Source organism: Ictalurus punctatus, chromosome 9 (genome assembly GCF_001660625.3).
Source record: "Ictalurus punctatus breed USDA103 chromosome 9, Coco_2.0, whole genome shotgun sequence".
Classification (NCBI taxonomy): Eukaryota; Metazoa; Chordata; class Actinopteri; order Siluriformes; family Ictaluridae; genus Ictalurus; species Ictalurus punctatus.
The window spans coordinates 10,236,645-10,258,749 of NC_030424.2; the positions used below are offsets into that span (position 1 = coordinate 10,236,645).

Here is a 22,105-nt window from a genome sequence, read left to right on the forward strand (position 1 = left end):
AGGAAAGCGCGGAGCCATCTCTATGAGTCCTCCAGCCGTGGACGGTGATTCTTTTCCTCACCGTGGCCGTGCATTCAGTGCTGCCCCTCCTCATGCTGCACTTGGGGCAGGAGCTGATGGAGGGGCGAATGCATCATCTCCAACAAAGAGGCTCTGAGATGGCCGTATGTGCCTGGAGGGAGAAACGCATCAGGCTTTCGCTGGCAAGCAGCAGCCTGCAGTACGAGGCTGCTTAAGAGCTGGCCCTCCTTGGTGTGTGTGTGTGTGTGTGTGTGTGTGTATGTGTGTGTGTGTGTGTGTGCGTGTGTATACGCGGCTGTGCGCTCACAAATCCTCGTCCTGGTGTAGAGGCTCCTCACCTCTCATCACAACAAGGTAAGCAGACCTGCTTTTTTATTGAGTCCTTTATTCACTCCAGACGATCCTCCTTTTTACCATTCGCTCCACTGCTTTCCAGATAAGCAGGAAGATGGAAGCAAAACACAGAGAGGTTAATTGATGAGAAATGGAGTAGTGTGTCATGTCAATAGGCAATACAAAGGGGAGAGAGGAGCAGCATAGCAAGAATATAAGCACCAAACTCAGCTAGTTATAAAAGAGGAAAGGAAAAGACTAAACAAGGACTGAAGGACTGCAACGCTGTGGAAGCGCGTTCACCTTCCCCTCACCCAATCCCACCTCCCCCTCTCTCCCTTTCTCTTTCTCCATCTCTCGCACATCCTTTCTCTCCGTTCTGTGGTGCTTCATAGCAGCCACCCCATGGTGAAGCTCCTGCATTTGGACTCTGAGACGAATTGTCCTCGTATCTTCCCTGTGCAGTGTGGTAAATGGCAAATGGAGGTCTGCAGGGAAAAGCTGAGAGAACTGGGCCAGTTGTTGCTGTCATACTGTGTTTGTCATTGGCCGCAGGCAGAGCGATTAGGTGAACCAATCTCATCAGACTGCACACACTGCCTAAAAATGTTCCAGATGCTTCAAGCAGTCTTGAACAAGCCAAAGCCTACATACTGCTCTGAAATGAGGTTCATCAGGTTTGTAGTCCTGAATGTATGTAAAGCTACAACTTCTCTCGTGGTTTCTGTCACTGCTGTGAGTAAAAAAAAAAAAAAGAAGAGAAAAACAGGCGACGCTGCGTTCTTTCCCATCTTTCATGCAAGTGTGTTTGCTCAAGTTTGGACTGATCAAACAAAAGACGTGGAGGTTTTCAGACTTGTTTGCTTAGTAGAAGTGCCAAACGATTGTATGTGAGAATAGCCGTTATTTGAGTTTCATGCTGTGCACTCAGCTGTCTGTGACATGGTTGGACAAAAACTGAGCAATATACAGTAACAATGCAAGAATTCGAGGCATACTCAAGGCAAGAGATGAAAAAATGTATCATGACATTTATCAGAGAGCATTCCACAGTAGTAGATGCTGGGAACTTGTCTGTCTTATGTGACCGGTCTCGGTCACAGAGGGAGAGAGGAGAGAATCAAGTAGGTTCCGGAAACCACGGAGTAAATTCAACTAAGCAGTGAAGGACAGACAACAATAACAATAACAAAACACACACCAATATTTTAGCAAGTAAAATATCTTGAATATAGGACAATTCAACTACTGCACAACACGATTACTAAGCCTATTTCTAGACTTTTTTTTTCAAGCTTGAATAAGCAGATAATTTTGTTTATTTCAAGCCTTTTATTTCCAGAAAGAAGCAAACTGATAGATGCAAAATGATAAAACTTGTTAACATGTCTAGAAACAGGCTTAATGGTTTTTATATTTATAATACCTATAATTATAATAAACAAATATACAGTACTGTGCAAAAGTAAGCATGCTATTTTTTTTAGTACAAACTTTGTTATAGATTTTTTATTTAATGACTACATTATCGAGTCAGTACAAAAATAATTTAGTTTTCCAGCACAAAATTAAATGTTACAGAAAAACATTTTGTATGTCAGTAAAGAAAGCAGCCTATTAAGTGGTAAGAGACATTTTTCAGACAAAAAAACATAATGATGGCTGCTGGATTTTGCTGCAAAACTATGAAGTGTGTCAGTTAAAGTCTCCAGAAGAACCGTGGCTGGTTCTGCAAGAAGCTCATTTCCTTATAAAACTGCACAACCCCCCCCCCCCCCCCCCCCCCCCTTTTTTCCGTCACACTGAATATTGCCTTTGTTTCATATATTACTGTTTACTGCTCTTTATAGTCATTTATTTTATGGAGAAACATTTGATTTCATTATTTTGGAAAGCATCTTTACAGCATTTCTTTGAATGTGCCTAAGACCTTTGCACAGTACTGTACCGATATTTATTATAATAATCTCATAATAAGAAATGTTAGATATATTTCCTTTATTCCTGATATCTTCACTTGTGAAGATAACATTTTTTTCCTGTGTATCCAAAGCAACTTACAGAGGATGAGCAGCAAGTGAGTAGCTGAGGACCCAACAGAGGCAGCTTAGAGATGCTGGGGTTTAAATTGACAACCTTCAAGCCATAACCAAATGTTTTAACCACTGAGCCACCGCTCATCTGTGTGCACAAATTCTTTTAAATAATTAGCACAGCACCAGTTGTTCCGAAGCATGTCCTGAATTGTAGCAAAGGTAGAATATGACGTCAGCTTTTTTGGACTAACAGCAGAGATTTGAATGTGACTTGTTGTATGCTTGTAGCTGTTCTGCTTTTATGTGGCTGTATGACACTGTCAGACTTCCACCTGCTGGAGTATTGATTTAGGACAAAGATTTAGGACTATTCAAGAGACTTAGTTTTACTACAAAGAAGGGGTTCGTGGTGTGAACACTGCTAAACTACTTTAAATCTACGTCACAGCCTACACATTGTGACAGGCCTTAATTAATTGTCAATAATTCCTAGGCTTAGGTCAATCACTGCCTAACCTGTCTTTCATGAAAGAGAAGAGGCAGGAAAAATAGAAGGAGAGAAAAAAGAGTGACAGTGAAGGATGAGTTGGAGAGCTGAGGACTACAGATGTGGCTTAGCCATGAATGCCCCTGCCATGAACTTTCAATATATATTAAGGTTTTTTGGCAGAGCTGATCTCTTACTGGCCCCCAGAGTGTCTGCAGTCATGCTTCATGGTACGTGGCATCAGTGGACTGTGACTGTCCGCACATTGGATTAGGACCTGATCCAGTTTCTTCTATAACCTTTTCTGGAAAAAAGATCCCTTCTTCTTGTTGTCCCTGTACACCCACTCTGCTACACTTTAAGCCTGGCTTTGGACAAAATTGCACTGTCAGTAGGTTTTCATCGAAAATCTATTTTAGATCAGGACTCAACTTAACCCCTTAAACTCACAGGATCAATCTACACTTGCATTCCTTACTCTCATAACACTCCTGCATGCCTGAGTATTAAGTGAATAACATGCTTTAAGTTAAGTCATTTCAGTTACAAAAACAGATTTAATATAAAATGCATAACATTGCTATCAGTGAGCATACTTAAAAAGACTTAGTTCTCCACCATTGGTTCCCCATTAAAGGTAATGAACATGTGTAGCACTTCAGTGAAGAAGAGTGGACACTAAAGAAGAAGGTGTGGAAGAATTCTTATTGTTTTATGCTGATGAGAGGCAGACTGAAGGCAAGAGATGAAAAAAATAATAATGCCATTTGGCATGGAACATGCAACAGTAGTAGATGTTGCTAGATGTTCTATCAATAAATTAGTCCCTGAAAAATGATTTGGAGTGTTTTATTTGGCTAGTCCGATGATACGTCTTTTTCCACAGAGAGGTGCGAATCGAGTAAGGGCTAGATGGAAATCATGGCGTATATCCAAACTATGAAGGTGCTGGTACTTCTTTATCAGCTGTCTAACTGTCTTTGAAATTACCTTTCCAAATTTGCTTAGAAGTCAAATAAAAGCCATATTCAGACAAGATTAAATTCTATCATTTGCAGATGTTCCTCTGTGATTTTAGTTCCTTCCAGATGTCAGTGTCAGGACAGTGTTTTTCCTGCTTCCCTGTTTTGTTTTATTTTTTATATTTTTTTTTACCAACTCTGGGTCAAAGATCACTTTAGTCACATCTGTATACACATGTCAGTTATGTTGCAAGCAGGTGTTATTTATTTATTTATTTACTGATGCTACTCATTGTATTTAGTCGCCTGGCATGTATATTCACTTCTCTCAAATTATGCAAAAAGATTACTTTGGAGAAGTCTTTCAACAGCATACAGCGCATAATCCTGAAGGCTGATTAAAGGGACTATTATAATGTCAGCTACAAGTAAACTTTATTTTCACATAAGCAATAATATCAAGTAACATTTAGTTTCCTAGAAATAAATAAATCAGAAGCTGAATCAATGTTCCTCTGTTCCATTGGAGGTTTTTGTCTCGCCTCTGCCCCATGTGCCTGGAGTTTGCATGTTCTCCCCGTGGTTTCCTCTGGGTACTCCGGTTTCCTTCTCAGTCCAAAGACATGCATTGTAGGCTGATTAGCATTTTCAGATTGTGAGTGTGTGTGTGATTGTGCCCTGTGATGGGTTGGCTCCCTATCCAGGGTGTCCCCCACCTTGTGCTCCCAGTTCCCTGGAATAGGTTCCAGGCCCCCCGCAACCCTATGTAGGATTAGCAGTACAGAAAATGGATATGTGTGTCATGACCCCCAGGGGCAAGTCCACCTTGGACCACTAGAGGGCACCCCTGTTCCCCGTGTAGAACTTCTTCCTCTGTTGTCTCCCTCCATTTTCTGTGTAACCTTACCCATGTGTTTCTTATTTCCCTGATGGGTTAGTGCTCTATTTAAGTTCCCTGTGTTTCTTCCTTAGTTGCTGGAGCATTATGTAATGTCAGGTTATGTTTGAGGTTTTATTTATTTATTTATTTATTTATTTATTTATTTATTTATTTATCTATCTATCTATCTATTTATTTATTTATTTATTATAATTAATGTTTGTTATTCTCATGTTGTTATTCTCATGTTGTTTGCACTTTTCTGTTATTCGCAAGTTTTTGATTATTTAGCATTTTTTCTTAGTGTTTACGTTCTAGTTTATTTAGTTCTGTGTTAATCCTAGTTCCTAGTGTGTCTACTCCTCGTGTTTGTTCTTTGAGTCCATTTCCTTGAGCCTGTTTCCTGTGTTGTCTTCAATAAGAAGATCTGCATGTGCATCAGCCTCTCTGCACTCTCCCTTGTGACAGAATGCACCAGCCACACATGGATGCAGCAGAACTCCAGTGCTGTTGTGGGAGTGGGTTTTGGCTCTTGAGGTGGGGGGTACCCTTAGAGTCTGTTAACCAACAGGAAGGACCTTTGGGGCAGAGGGATAGACTGGATTAAGAGAAGGTTTGAGCTCAGAGCTGGAGGGCCCCCCCCACTGAAATTGTCAGCCTCTCGGCTTTTGTGTTCTGCTGAAGTTGTTGCTTGGCTTCCATGTTCACATGGGGACATCGCTCGCCTTCCAGGTTCTGCTGAGGATGTCGCTCGGCTTCTATCGCTTGCTGAGGTTGTCGCTCTGCTTCCCTGTCTTGCTAAAGATATTGCTTGCTTCTGTGTTTCACTGAGGACATTGTGTTGCTTCATTTTGCCCCACCTGCCATCCCTAGCTGGTGAATGTACCTTCCCACCCACCCCTGTTGGTGGCACAGTGCTGCTCCCTTTCTCAGTTGGAGACGTTGCACTGCCTCCCATCTTGGATAGGGAAATCACAGTGCTTCTTTGTTTCAATGTCGTTGCCAACCCCCCACTCACCCCCAGCCGGCACTCACCCCCCCCCCCCCCCCCCCAGCCTCGCCGTGACCGGCACTCCCCCCCCCCCCCCCCCCCCAGCCTCGCCGTGGCCGGCACTCACCACCCCCCCACCCCACCGGGCCTCGCCGTGGCCGCCACTCACCCCCCACCCCTCCCCCCGGCCTTGCCGTGGCCACCACTCAACCCACTCTCCCCTCGGGGCCTCTTGACTCTTGCCAGTTGCTGCTTTGGGGCCCTCTGACTGGTGGTGCCTTAATGGGGAGGTTCTGTCATAGCCCCTAGGGGCAATTCCACCTTGGATACCCCTGGCACCCCTGTACCCCATGTAGAACTTCTTCCTCTATTGTCTGCCTCCATTTTTTTTTTGTGTAACCTTACTCATGTGTTTCTTATTTCCACAATTCATTAGTGCTCTATTTGGGTTCCCTGTGTAATTTTACACTGTTTTTGATTATTTAGCATTTTTCTTAGTGTTTACTTTCTAGTTTATTTAGTTCTGTGATAATCTTAGTTCCTAGTGTGTTTACTCCTCGTGTTTGTTCTTTAAGTCTGTTTGCTTGAGCCGGTTGTCTTCTATAAAGCACTTCTGCACGTGTATCCGCCTCGCTGGACTCTCCCTTCTGACAATGTGTGATGCACTCATACAGGTTTGTAGACACAACCTGGCAGAAAGTCATCCATCCTGCATTAATATAATTGTCGTAGACAGATTTTTTTTTTTTTCACTGAGGAGACATGAAAACCAGTGATTACAGACCTCATCCAATGAAACTAATTTTGTCAAGACAGGGGTCAAAGTTAGAGTTTCTATTCAGATCTGAATCACAGAAAAGGGTTTTTCTGTGAAGGTGGTGAAAGTCTTTTGTGGTATCAGTTTTATATAACATGTTGGCATAATAATATCAATATAAGCTGATAACACTATTTTGTGAGGTAAGAATGTCTAAAATTAAAAATTGAGAACAATCTTATACATACAGTCTCTGTTACCAGAACTAGTGTCTAAATAAAGGGTTCCTAACCTATTTCTGGTGCACTCGCATTTGTTTGACACAAAATAAAATGAGCTCTAAGCTCCTTACCCATTCCTCTCCCAGTTGCACTACTGGGCTGCAGTATCTGTGTCACTGGGATTTAAGCAGATGAACACATACTCTGTCAAGAACTCTTTCATAAAATCCCTCTTTCAAATGACAGAACCTAGTCAAGTTACTGTTTATCACTGTCTCAGGTTTGAGTTTTGCTCCATTTTGAATAAGATGCATTTTCTACCCTGAATGGTGTTTACCCTTAATCCCTGTACATAAAAAGAGCCTGATATATGTGAATTGAATTATAGGTGAATTATAGAAACAACGGTGCGTACCTGAGATATCGTTGGTTTTATTTTTCTCCTCCACAATTCACCCAGGCCACTTGTCAAATGCAATAAGGTCTCTTAGAAATAAACATATCACAGAATGCTTCAGTACCAAATAATATTGTTTGTTTATGTGGTTGATTTTTACCTCTGAGAATATACACCCAATTCTATTAGAAATACATATAGCTCACAATGCAGGTGAGGAATAAAATACACAGGATGTGCTGTTACGGGAAAATAATCAATGACCGTATAGTTGATTATTTTTCAATACTAGTATGCCCTGAAGTGTTTTATTCCTTTATTTATTAAAGAACAACTTCATACTTACTATCTATTTATAATTACATTTAATGCTGTCAAACATCAGCAGTTCCTATTATCACTTACCTTAAAGCAGCTATAAAAAGTCGTTCCGTCACATTGTACTGAAGTTAAGACAAAACAAATGTGTCTTGTTACCAAGGAACCAACGTCCTCTGTCCCATAGTTCTGTCATAATATCACTTATTGGTAATACTTCACAATAACAGTACATGAATAATCACGCACTAATACCTGAATTAACACTTACTTAAATATAAACTAATAATGAGTTAATGCATGTACTAATCATGAACGAATGAAGAGCTAACCTTAATTACGACATGAGTCTTACATTGTACAGACATGTTAGTACATGTTTGGTAGTTATGTAGTTTGTATGTATGGGTAGGGTTTGGGTAACATGTACGGGTAAATTAAATCAAACATTGGTTTTAAATGTTAATAGATAATAGCATCTGCTAAATAAATAAATGTTACTGTATTAATTTCACCCTTGTGGACAAAGGACAAGGGCCCTATCCACCCAGAGCATTACAATACTAGTACTACTATACCCATTGTACTAGTATTACAATGGGATTTGAATTGAAATGGTTGGAGAATGATGCAACACAGTTTGAGTTGAAATTACTGGTGCGGTTTTATTCTACAGTCGATAAGAAGTATCAGTGTAAATTATGAACGTAATCCAGCGCCAATCGCAGCTGCATATGGCAAATTATACAGACAATTTGAAATTATGGACATTTAATTAATATTCCTTTCTTATAGAGCAGGTTTGATTTAGTGTACTGCTATATGTTAATTAATACATTAACTAACAAACATGTAGTAACGTGTACTTAAGGTCGTTGTTACTCGTGTATAAATTCATAAGACTCGCGTCATAGTTAAGGTTAGCTCTTCATTAATTTGTCATTAGTACATGCCTTAACTCATCATTAGTTCATATTTAAGTAAGTATTACTTCAGGTATTAGTGCATGATAATTTATGTACTGTTATTGTAAAGTGTTAAACACTTATTTGAGGCTCATTTAGCCAGCACAATTGTGTAGTAATAATAACTAAAAGTGTGCAAGTCAGGCTCCACTAGTCTATGCTAACATATGTTGCTAATGAGATACTAATGTGAGAGTGAGGCTAGTTAGCATAACACCTAGTATAAACTTGAATATGTGGTACTGCTTTAAATTTAAGATTTATTATATACGTCCAGTAGCTTAAGTTTGATTAACATTCCAGGCCACTGGAGCGTGTACAATGTGCACAGTGCAGTGTGCAGGGCATGATTTAAACAGAGCAGATAGGTGAGAAAACAAATAGTTTAAACAGAGGTCATTAAGCAAACTGAGTGTGTGTGTGTGTGTGTGTGTGTGTGTGTGTGTGTGTGTGTTTGAATATGTCTTTGACTGTGAGGGAGCTCCTATACACATACATGCACAAACACTGCAGTCTCATTATACTCAAAGGGCAGAACGGTCACAATAATGAACGTGATGAAGGAGTCCTCCTGCTGTCTCACTCCTCTGCAGAGCAACACACAGCAGCCAGCTCTCGACTGTATATGTGCTACTAAGCAAATCTTGCTGCGTAATTCAGATGAGATTATGCTTTTTCCTGCCTCGCCCATTACATAGTGAGGATAATCTGGAATCCCTCACTCATACCTCACAATCGGACACATTTTTTTTGTTTCCGGATGAAAGAGTGGCAGTCTCAAAATTGGATCAGTGATGAGGAGCGTTTCCTGCCATTCCGACTAATACTACTGCACCTGCTCGCTGCATCACTGCACATCTGCGAAAAATAAAAACATTTATACCTTTCTGCAATTGTTTGTGTATTATTCCCCAATCTGTTTTAGGACCACTCTCATGAATAGTGACTGACAGTGTAACTATTATAGAATTCCCATCATGCTCTGGACTGGGCAAAGTTAACATCATCTTCACTGGGCAAGACAGTGTTCAATGTGATGCTCACTCAACCATTTAAGCATGAACTTTGTGCTGTGATGCATTTTGGAAACTCTATATCCAGGTGTGTAAGGACAGGTACATTATGATATCTATGGCAATATTGACCCATTTCTTTCATGAAACACCATTCTGATGTTTGATGTGAACATTAACTGATGTATCCACATGATTGTATGCATTGTGCTGCTGCCACATGATTGGCTGACTGGATAGCTGCATAAATGAGCAGGTGTACAGGTGTACCTATTAAAGTGGAAGGTGAGTGTATATATTGGATTTAAATTTAGAACTGTGCAATCCAGGACTGTTTTCTGTATACTATAAACTGTCTGCTAGTCGAATGAGAGTAAAGCTATTTTGGGTCATTCTGCAGACCTTGTAAGAGTCTCTTATGGTCAACAGTGTCAGAGACTGCAGTCTGATAGAACAGCCATTGGTACGTTTTATTTCAGCTTATTTGTAGCTTTCATTACAGAGATCCCACTGCTGCATGCTGTTAGGTAAGAATCCGGATCAGATTTTCTCCATGACTTATTCTTTGTATTTTTAAAGTATTCAAAAGTATATGTGAAATATTAGGAGCAGAGTTTATTTGTAAAAGCTTTGCAAGCTGTACCTTGATTTGATAGTTCTTATCTCAGTGGATTAGATGTAAGGCAGTGTGGTACTTAATGTAGCATGGAAAAACAACAACAATATTAATGCAGAAATTTTTTCCCCATATGAGTCAAACAAAGATTTCTTTCATAGGCTCTGAGACTGAAAACAGCTCATGAGTAAATAAAAGTGTGTTAGCTCATCGACTTCCTTTAATTCCCGAGGACATGTGTGCACCATTCAAAATCAGATTATAACACTGAATTGTCTGGTTAGTTATTGGGAAGACCTTCACAACACAAACATCAGTACTTGTGAGTACTTGAAAGAGCTGGCTGAGTAATCTGAGAAATAATTTTTGAAATTGTCATAATACTCTGAGAGTATTTAAGCTGAGATTTGACCTAAATACATAGATAATACTTATCCGCTGAACACCCACCCAATGATGCTATCACGTCTTAACTTAGAGAACACACACTGTGAAATTGTTAAATGTGCTACACACTGTAAATCGTGAAGCAACCAATTTTACACTCACCCTGCATGGAGATAGGGAATGATGCACCCAAAGCATGAGCTGGTCATGCTTCCAAAAAAGAAAAATAAATAAATAAATAAAAAATCAATAGCCGTAACAGTGACACCACAGTACATTTGGAGAACACAGATCCTGTTTGTGGTCATTGAGTTTAGAGGCTGTTATCACTTGCAGCCAGAGAGCAAACTAGCTTAGATTTCATCCTCCAGTCAATACACATTGATCTGTTTGTACAGGTTCAACAAACTAAGTATAAATATTTGGTCGGACAGCATGTTGTACATAAAATATTCATCATTGTGTCATATTGTTGTTAGGCAGAATTGTAATCTGTGAGCACCACAGGTGATGTGGAGGATGCAGTGTTTAAGGCATAGTGGTTAGCACATTTGCCTTGCACCTCCGGGGTTGGGGGTTCGAATCTGTCTCTACTTTGTGTGTGCGGAGTTTGCATGCACTCCCTGTGCATCAGGGGTTTCCTCCAGGTACTCCAGTTTCCTTCCACAGTCCAAAGACATGCGATGCAGGCTGATTACCATTTCCAAATTGTCTGTAGTGTGTGAGTGTGCATGCAATTGTGCCCTGCGATGCATTGGCACCCCATCTAGGGTGTCCACCACCTTGGGCCCGAGTTCCTGGGATAGGCTCCAGGCTCCCCCGCAACCCTGTGCAGGATAAGCAGTATGGACGATGGATGGATATTTGTGTACTGTACATAAACAGTGTAATTTCATCTTCAGTATATAAGATATCTTAACTTGTTATAAATTTGGAGAGCTTGAAGTAAAAAATGTTCCAAAAAAATAATCATCCATGGCAGGAAAAAGCATTTTCATGAGTTAAAGAGGAGAAATAAACATGACTCAGATTTTGCTATCACTCTCACACTCACCCTTCCTTCCTCAGGTGAATAACCTCATGCTGAGTGTCCCTGTCAGATAAAATTATTATTATTTTTCCTCTGTGCCATATCATGTGCATACACAGAGAGCTCCAAGTGATATGCTTATGCAACGCTTAGCATGTTTGTCCCTGACTGAATTGTGTGTGTGTGTGTGTGTGTGTGTGTGTGTGTGTGTGTGTGTGTGTGAGTGTGTGATATCTAACCTGAAACTCTTTTATCATCTCATGATGGTAAGAATTACTGTTCATTTAGCAAAACCTTATTCCTGGATGTAAATACAGCTATTCAGCATTTTTGGATGCAATATTTCTTGCTTGAATAAAAGCAGGAATAGTCATGTCCATCCACTTAGTCATCCAGATCATTAACTTAGGGTTATTAATGCTGACTATGCATTGCTGACTATAACTGTCTGCCTGCCCAAGCTAGATAGAGCACAAAGATTAGTTAGTCATGTAGTTAACTCTGATTTTCAATACTATAGCTTTTTTTTTTTATAGTGTGTGTGTGTGGGGGGGTGGGGGGGGTGGGGGGGGGGGGTCACGTAAGCAAAAGTGTTCTGCCAAATGTACTCATTTCAATCAAAGACTTGTTACAGCTCAAACATGTTACAGCTTGCAATTTGCTGCTCAGTTAAACACTGGAGGTAAACTCTCTTTTCGAGACGAAATACTTTATGAATGCTTTAAGTCCAGATGTTATCAATTTGTAGGGCTTAAAGATGAGGTATCTCTTTCTACAATAAAAGAGCACCAAGCCAAAAAAAAAAAATACAGCTGAAGGTCATGTTTTTACAAAGCTCAATAAAGAAAAGAAAGTGGAAAAAAAAAGAGACTACCCCACTGGCTTGAATGGGTGAAATCAGGGTTAGAAGAGTCTGTCCAAATCTCGGCATCCATTCAGGATGAGGGAAGGTTGACTCCTTGAATATTTTCATCTTCCTAATGCACTCTTAACCCTGAGGCAGGAAGGCTTTTTGTGTATACTATGTGTATGTCTGTCAGGGGAGCCTGGTATTAATGGGTCTTTCAAAGATAAAAAGATAAAAGACATCAATGTTTCATCAAAGGTTTCATTTTTAGCATCCACATCAGATTATTTGCAGTTAACAAATGGCTTAACAAATGAACAAAAGGCATCACCACCAATGGTTATAAGAAAAATACACACAATGGTATGAAGAAGCACGGCTGGGACAGAATGTAGATTCATGTAGCCTATCAGAGACATTTGTGTCAGATGATTACACAGCGTTAGTTCCCCTAGATTTGGTCCCGATACATTTGGGCTGATATTTTTTCCGCTGAGGGGCACAGTGGCTTAGTTATTTGCCTCGCACCTCCAGGGTTGGACCTTTGAATCACACCTCCACCCTATGTGTTAGTGTGTTCAACCTATATTCTCCTTTTGCTTCAGGGGTTTCCTATGGGTACTCCAGTTTCCTCCCCCCAGTCCAAAGACATGTGCTGTAGGCTGATTACCGTTTCCAAATTGTCTGTAGTGTGTGAATGGGTGTGTGATTGTGTGTGCGATTGTGCCCTGCGATGGGTTGGCACCCCATCCAGGGTGTCCCCCGCCTTGTGCCCCGAGCTCCCTGGGCTCCAGGCTCCCCGAGACCCTGTGTAGGATAAGCAGTATGGAAAATGGATGGATGGATTTTTCCATGCCTGCTTTACTGACACATACATAACACATGATCAACAGTGATTGAGAATCTGCTTGTGAAATATAGTCACAGGTATAATGAAAAAGGTGGATTATTAACTTTATCATCCATCCAAAATACCTTTAGAGGAGAAAAGTAGATAAACTAACCACATGTTGTCCAGCCGTTGATAAATAATATATTTTATCCCATCTAATATCAAGACCAGCCGTCACTGAAAGGGTGCGTGCAATGAGAAAACCGTAATCATGCAGCTGTCCTTCTTTTCACATTGGCGCACAAATGTATCTCACGTCCAACTAATAGTGGCCCTCTCAAACATGGTAGAAAATGGAAAAATAAAATTACATCCAGAGAGTATAAAGAAAAAAAAAGATTTAAAACACTTTCTGATGTATTCAGATGCATTGCATTTTCAGTGAAGTAGGCCTGCAGCGCTGAGGGCTTGAACTTGTGTAGAGACAGGAGACATGGCATCCATTTTTCATAGTGAATTGTTTCTTGGCCAGCTGCAGTTCACTGGTTAAATTCCAAATTTCACAAGGCCCTAAATCATAGCCTATTTAAATGGCAGTGCAGTTTAGAAGGGCAAAGCAATGATCTGTGAAATCTGCAAAGAAGGTCTATATAGAAACATATTGTAAAATTCAACAAGAGAATAGGAGCGAGTGACTAGATTTGCTAGAACACAGAAGCATTTTTACAGTATGTTGTAAACAAACTACAATGTAGTGTACAATAGTAAACAAACTATTTTCAACACACTCTCAACTTTACCTTTCCTTGTATCTGGGGTAACTTTTGTACTCTTTATATGTATCTTTCATCTGGAAACATGAATATATGCGCATTGTGCATTCAAAAAAGATTTAAGGTACATAATTGAAGGGTAAAGCTGTAAAGGTCCACTATATGCACCTTATAGGTAAAAGATACTTATTAAAAGTCTAAAAGAAGATACACAAAAAAATTAAAGCTACAATTTAGTACTCTTTTTTTCTGAGAGTGAATAACGTTGCAGCCTGCAACTGTTTACTCCCTGAATGCCTACATTAACATTAGCAAATATATGTCATAATGTCTATAAAGCTTATGGCAAACAATACATTTCAAATTTTTGTTGTTTAGTTTGCAATGCAGTCTGACATACATTACAACAGACCATTCATCACGTTGTTAAGCATCAAGTGTTGTATGATGTCAACAAGGCATGAAAGTTACAGCTCCTATCTATTTAGGGCAGAGAATGACTGAAAATGTACTTAGCTTACTATATTTGGAACATGGAGTCAGATTAAGTAACGAAGGAAGCAAATCCCTTGTATATACTTATAGTATGTTAGGACAATGACCTAGGAGTGGTATATTCTTGTAATAAATAGCATATCTTTATCATTATCAATATCATATATTGCAGTTTCTCTCATTTTTTACACAAAACTGTATATATATATATATATATATATATATATATATATATATATATATATATATTTTTTTTTTTTTGACAGGTTGGCAATCTAAGATCCAATAATGTTCCGCAAAAAGAAGAAGAAGAGGCCAGAAATTTCTGCACCAAAGAACTTCGAACACAGAGTCCATACCTCTTATGACGCAAAGCTTGGGATCTTTGTGGGCTTACCAACACAATGGCAGAGTCTTATAGAGAACCTGCGAAGACCCAAACCCATGGTGGACCCCTCCAGAATAACACCAGTGGAATTAAAACCAAAGAAGGCAGGTATCATGACTAAAAACAAGGAATTCAACTAGAGCCGAAGAGAACAAAAAATGTCTCTAAACTTAGATTTGACATGGATTTTTAAGCCATGTTTTGAGTCGAATTTCTGCATAATGTTAGTCCTGTTTTTCAAAGCCCCGACAGTGTTCATCTCCCTAAGGAAGATTCTTAAATCAAGTTATAGCTAAGTACTGAGTGGCATAAAGTCATGTAGCCTCCTTATCTATTATGAGTTTGCCCTTACAATCCTGCTATGTACACAGATCCAATGGCAAGAATCCTTGGTTGCACCAAAGATTTATTACTCCATGCTGGCAATTAATAATGGTCCATGCTGTGTACCACTAACATCAGAGTCAGGGATAAAAACTGCAGTTCCAAGCAAAGAGAAAGCTACAGAGCACTAGAGCATGACCATGGCAGATTTCTCCTTGGCCATAATGTAATGATGCCTTTTCAGTAATACTGTACATGACATGAACAACATCACAGAAATGAAATAGCAGATGTCCCCTGTCCAAATCTGTGGCATTAAATATTATGGCCTGCACTAAGGTTTTGGGTTAGATATGGGCTAAACCTTCTAGTAGTTCTCAACGTGTTACTCCTACGTTAAACAACTGGATGAATACACCGTATATATTGCTTTTTTTGGTTTCTCTCCCCTCTACCCTATCCTAATTCACTTTAAGTTTGAATAACAGGCCACTGGGTTTTCTTCTGACAGGTTAACCAAGTCTGTGTTCCTGAGCTGCACTGGTGCTGTGAGTCATGACTACTTTAGGGTATATTTATATCTCTTGTCAAGGACATAGTGACTGAAGCACATGGCAGCTGACATAAAATGTCCTTTGCGGCCAAAAACCCTGCCAACTGGCTCTTAAATTGAGGTCGACATCAGCTTTGAGAGAAAATAAGCAATAAGGTGTAAGAGAAATAATGTACAGTCTCACATTATTTTTAAACCCAATTTTCCTAATCCTCATGTGTTTTTGCCAAAAGAAAACATTCAAACAAGATTTTGCTAAATTACTAGAAACCAGGAAGGTAGATCTTATACACTGTATCCCAAAATAGCCTTGCTTTAAGGAAGCAAAAGCCCCAATCGAATTCTCACCACTCCACTCGCATTAATCATAAATTCTCGCTGTCTCTCCCTTTTCCTCAGACGATTGTGCGTGGGACCTTCGTCGGCCACGGAGACTACATCTCAGCCATGCTGTCGGATATGAGCCGCCTGTCGGTGACCAGCTCCAACTCACTACGTAAGAGCAGCCCTTCGACCCGCAAGAGAGCCCAATCTTTGGGCCGCCTTGGCGAGGTGATGGAGGGTGATGGCTACCAGTATGAGGACCTGGAGCGCACTGAGCTTGACCCAGATTCCCAGAACCACTGGAGAGACCAGATACGCAACATCCACAGTGAGAGTGGGACCCCATTTATGGGTATGAAGAAGAGCATCACCCTGGAACCCAACGGCATCCTGCCTAGAGCTAAATCTACTTATGAGGTTAATGTTAACTTGCTGGAGGGACGTCCTCCTCCTCCGGTACTACCCATGCCTCCACCACCACCAATCCCTGTGCCACCAAGGCCAGTGTATGTGGGTGGAGATATGGGTAGCCCTAATGAAAGACTGATGATGAGACGGGAGTTTCCCATAGTGTTGTCTCACAATCCAAGGCCCATCACCTGCTTTTATAGTCCGACTATACCCATGCAGCAAGGACAAGGAGAGGGTGGAGGGTTTAACACAGATATAAGGACTGCTGACAGGCTGCTGGTTCATCCACAAAATAGCCCTGGAAGACCGTACTCTTCTTATGACCTGAAGGTAAGCAACTTTTCAAGCCTTAAGCTTGTTTCATTCTGTAAGCACACTGAAGAGCACCACCAACAACCTACAAATTTCATCTACATTTGTAATGCTTCGAAGTCACAATTAACTCAGTTCTACAGGCTCAGCTCTGAAGTCATTTTGATGTTAAATATTTGAGACTTTTGAAGGTTTTGATTGCACATAATAGAGACAGTCCATCCTCAACTTGTCTTCAACGATGAAGACAAGTTTGATTTGTTGTCTCTTCAGCTGTTTATGGGCGTGCAAGCATAGTTGTTTTGGATAGATTACCAAAATTATGTCTTGAGGCAGCATGTCAAATGAGTACGCCACAAGTTCCCAATGGTTGTCCTGGACTACCCACTGTTCTCCAAACTTTTGTGTTTTCCCTGCTCCCAAAGTACCGGATTCAACAATCCTAACTAATTTAACTAACCGTAGCTAATTAATGAACTGTCATGACTTGAAGTGGGTGTGTAAGAGCAGGGAGAATACTTAATTGTACAGGAAAGGGAGTAGTTCATGATGATGTCATGGCATGTGACTAATGTCAATCCAACTTTTTTTTGAGAGATACACTGATGAACGAACATAACTTTTTTCTTCCAAGATTCAAACAATCTCAAATAAATCTTAAATAAATATGCAATGAAGTTTCCGATTAAAAAAAAATCAATAGCTTTCAGTTTTTTAACATGGTACAACAGTTACCATCTTTTTAACTAAACAAAGATCTGAAAAAAAATCTGTTCAAAAATCCCAAAGGCATATTAGTATTTTTCACACACTATAACATAACCAAAGTCTGTCTGTGTTTGGCCATTTAGTTGTTGTATACAGTTTAGAAATTTGCCACAGTCATGTTTAGTCTATACACAAAATGAAAATTCTTTCTGTTCCCTGATTCTTTAGAGGTTTGAGGACAGTTTAACACTACAAAGATTATAAAGGATTGCACAAGGAATTTAGGAACATTTTGCCTGAGGAGGAATGATACATAATCTGACTGATACACAACCTTTGCATTAGAGGTGTGTATCTCTGCATCCTGAAATAAATAGTGTGAGTAAGGAAGAATAACTTAAGAACTGTCTTGACAGGAAGCTAAACCAGGATTATGCCTCCATTTGACAACAGCTTTTGGAGTAAATGTACATGCGAATGTAACATATGTAATGTAACAAATGTTACAATAAGGATAAGCACAGACACATGATTGCCATACATATAAGCAAACAAGAGCAGAAAACCCAAGGTAGCTGATACCACACCTTCCATAATACTGCATTTAGCATTTTATTTTTACTCAGAGTGTGCTGCTAGACTGCATATATCAAGTACCTATAGAAATGCTGTACTGTATATAGCTTGAAAGTGATGCTGCGGCACCAAATGTCTTTCACACTTTTTTTGCCCTGCAAATCACTTCATTTTTTTTTTTTTACACTGCATCAAGAACAATCTATTATCAGAGACTTCAGCGTTTTCACCAAACACACAATCAAATCATATTCCTGTTTAGAGAAACCTAGTACTAACTGCCCAAGACAGAAACTTTGCAAAAGGGTTCATCTGAGGCCACTGGATATATAATCAGTATAATCTAATAACCATAAATAAATCTCTAACAAAGTTAAGGCCCTTCATGGGTGAACAAAATGCAACTGTCACTGCTTTCAAAATGTAATATATTACTTATTGCTTATTACTAAAAGCAATAACACATTTACCATACAATATATTCCTTTGTTAATGTCACAAAATACCTTCAAATGAATTAACTGAAGTCATAAAATGGCTTGGCATTATAGGGTAGTTGACTAAATGAAATAAAGCTTTATTGCACGCCTTAATAATGATATCTTCCATGGCAGTAACTCGAGGTGGAAAAAGCACTGAAATTCTTTAATCATATAAAATGACATGATTCTAAATACTCTTGTAAAATAATACTTTCCATGCTATACGTACACATTCAAAGTCTTTACTCAACTTAAAAACTTTTAAATGTACTAAAAATAAAAGCACAAAAAAGGTTGACAAACAAAAAGACGGATGAATAAATCACACATTGATTTTACTCACTGATGGTGAATTAGTGCCCCTTTCTCAGAATCTTGGGAAAACATTAGCTAAGGCTAACAACAACAGCTTTATTCCTAATCTCATGAATGTTAGCTAGCATGATAGTAATACTGATGATACAAACTAATTGCATGCTAATAACTAGCTAAACAAATACAAAGTGTATGTTGCAACAGATAGATTACAGTGATAGGTTGTAGGTCTCATTCTTCCTTTTACATGTCTTAAAGGTTAGATTTGTTAGATTCTTTCTCCTGGACACTGTCTGATACTAAAATGTCACATTGTGACTTTACAAATATTTAAGTATTTACAGTAGAAATGTGGTGTTTCACATGAATTGTGGTAAGTAAAATTCAAAAGTATTGGGTGAGAGAAAATTATAATAAAATGCATATACACTTGAGTATACCAACAAATTAATTATACTTTGTTACTGCCCACTTCTGGTGCTAACTAACCAATAGTTGTCAATGTGCTATTTCCAGCTCAACATAACAATCATATCTATCCATATTGCATACTACCTTAAGCAGTGGTACGGCGCTGATGACATCCGTAACTAATACTAAAAAAATAATGTTTAGTCACAACGTAGTAAATTATGGGAACAAGATCATGGGACATATTAACACTTTTGCATACTAACTTAACGTCCCAGAGCATTAACTATATTTTAGATTGTGTGTGACACTGAGACTGTACTGTACTGTACCTGAACTTACTAGTAGTAGTAGTAGTAGTAGTAGTAATAGTAGTAGTAATAGTAGAAGTAATAGTAGTAATAGTATTAATAGTAGTAGTAGTAGTAGTAGTAGCAATAGTAGTAGTAGTAGTAGTAGTAGTAGTAGTAATAGTAGTAGTAGTAGTAGTAGTAGCAATAGTAGTAGAAGTAGTAGTAATAATAGTAATAGTAGTAGTATTAGTAGTAGTAATAGTAGTAGTAATTTCAGAGAGACAGTTGTCACTTAGTATACATGTGTAATGTGTAAATAAGGCATGTTATAGCTAATTACATGCATAACTATTTAATGCTTTAGATATCAAAGCAATTAAATATACATGCCCTTAAAGAATTTTATAATTCAAGCCCACAGTGTGATTGTAATCCATGTCTTGGGTTTTAATTTCTACCTGCAGTGTTTTGCTGCTGTCTCTGAAGATTAAGTATGCTGGCACATTTCCCAATCTGCGAAGCTTGTTCAGTGAATTGTGATGATTTCTCAAGGTGATAAAAAAGTGACGTAAAGCACTTAGAGCTGCAATCTTCCTGTGGTAGTGAGAAGCTATTTTTGGAAGTGCTCATGCTCCTGGGAGTAAATGTTCTAAGTGTGGCACATACTTAACAGAAAACGTAGGCTGGCATGAATGGGAGGATGGCAGGTTTTAATTAGCATTAGAGCACTTTGGCCCTGGGACATCATCCAATATGTATGTTTTTTATTCCCAAAGTTACAGGCAGATACTCTCCTGAGACCTCAGCCAGGCTTCTTCCACAGTGGAGCTAGCAGTCCCATGGTGAGCACCACAAGGCCTCACAGGGCCGTACGATCATCCTCCAGCTACACAATCGGTCTTTCTCCCAACATCAGTTTCCGGCCCTCAGGCCCTGATCCCTTCCTGAGGCACTCAGGGTGCCCCAATCCAGGACTCTACCCCAGACAAGACAGCCCATCCCAGCCCCGGCCTTCACCCACTGGCTCTCTGGCCACCAGTCCAGCTGGAACTTGTTCTCCAGCCTTCAGACCACAGCAGCACCCATCCCCACGGCCTCCGCCCGACCCACCCAAAGTCACCCATGAGCAGTTCAAGGCAGCTCTACAGATGGTGGTGGACAAGGGTGACCCACGCTCCTACCTGGAGAACTTTGTCAAGATTGGTGAGGGCTCCACTGGGGTGGTGTGTATTGCACGAGAAAAGCACAGTGGCCGTTTGGTGGCAGTAAAGATGATGGACCTGAGGAGGCAGCAGAGACGGGAGCTGCTGTTCAATGAGGTTTGATATTCTTAATAATAACTGTCATTTTGGTAGCATGTTAGCACAGTGATTAAAGTGCCCATGAAATGGTTCAAGAGCTGTGGTGGGATTCTATATGTTGGTGTTTTTTTGTTTTTTTCATAGGAAGTCAGGGAGAGTGTTGAAGGGCTTTTTGTTGAGATAACAGAGGCAGCTGAGAGTTTAAAGACATCTTGTTTTCAGCTGTGCAGAATTTCTCACTGACAACTTGCTCATCGTGACTTTGTTGTTTCCAAACACCATGCCTTGGGTTGATATTGGCCCATGGGGCATTTGTTAGCGGTCTGCAGCACTTTTTTTAAAATCCCAACATTACAGGAAGATACTCTCTTGAGACCTCAGCCAGGATTCCTCCACAGTTGAATGAGGTCGTACACTTTTGAGTCGTCAAGATCTTTTGAAGCATTTGATTGAATGTAGAGAGGAAGAATACACTGTTTTCCTAGAAATGATAAGCTGATAAAAATAAAAATATCTATTCACACTATCTAAAAACATTTTGTGATATATATATACACCAAGGGATTCATTTAAAAAGCTCTAAAATACCATGAACACTTGCAAAAATAATAGTAACAATAAGTTAACAACATTAAATTTGGTTGTGAAAAAACAGCCATTACCTGCAGGAATTGTCTCTGTGTTGGGTAGAGGCTTTAGAGGTATAAGACTTTCATGTCTTATAATTTTGCACTGTTCTGCCTTTGTTTCTGAAGAAAGAAATATGTGTTTAATATCGCTTGTATAATACACAAACTATACCTGTTAGATAAGCAACAAATGAATTGTGTGCAGCTTGAGATAGGGTTAGTGAGCAAGCATTTACATTCATTCTTTGAGTCCAAGCGTATGATTTTTGTCATTCTACTGCAGTAACTAAGTGTGTATGCATATGTAGGTAGTGATTATGCGGGACTACCAGCACAGGAATGTGGTGGAGATGTTTAAGAGTGCACTGGTGGAGGAAGAGCTCTGGGTTATTATGGAGTACCTCCAGGGCGGAGCTCTCACTAACATAGTGTCTGAAACCAGGTAAGCCATTATAGTGTCCGAAACAGCAGATCTATTTGAGATCTATCTGAGCACAGAGGTGCTTAGAAATTCTCAAGGGTTTTTTGTAGCCACGGATCATTTTATTCAAACGGCACCACATTATTCAAATGTGTTCAATAATTTTCTAGCTATTTATTCGTGCCACAGAGCTTTTTATTTTGGAACTTTCCCTCAAGGTTCAAGTTGATTATTTATAGACCTACTTGTTTTTGAGTTATTAAGGTTTGGATAAAACCCATTAAATTCCAGTGGCA

General features: G+C 39.6%; 1 protein-coding gene across 1 annotated transcript in view; it reads left to right on the top strand.

Annotated features, from left to right (window-relative positions):
* The window catches only part of LOC108269614 (serine/threonine-protein kinase PAK 6), a 26,157-nt gene continuing 4,052 nt past the window's right edge, over positions 1 to 22,105 (top strand). The window contains exons 1-5 of the mRNA XM_017475569.3: positions 1 to 375; positions 14,628 to 14,853; positions 16,026 to 16,691; positions 20,235 to 20,777; positions 21,697 to 21,830. Coding sequence (XP_017331058.1) covers positions 14,650 to 14,853; positions 16,026 to 16,691; positions 20,235 to 20,777; positions 21,697 to 21,830 — 1,547 coding nt within the window. The 5' untranslated portion in view covers positions 1 to 375; positions 14,628 to 14,649. The remainder of the gene's footprint in view (positions 376 to 14,627; positions 14,854 to 16,025; positions 16,692 to 20,234; positions 20,778 to 21,696; positions 21,831 to 22,105) is intronic.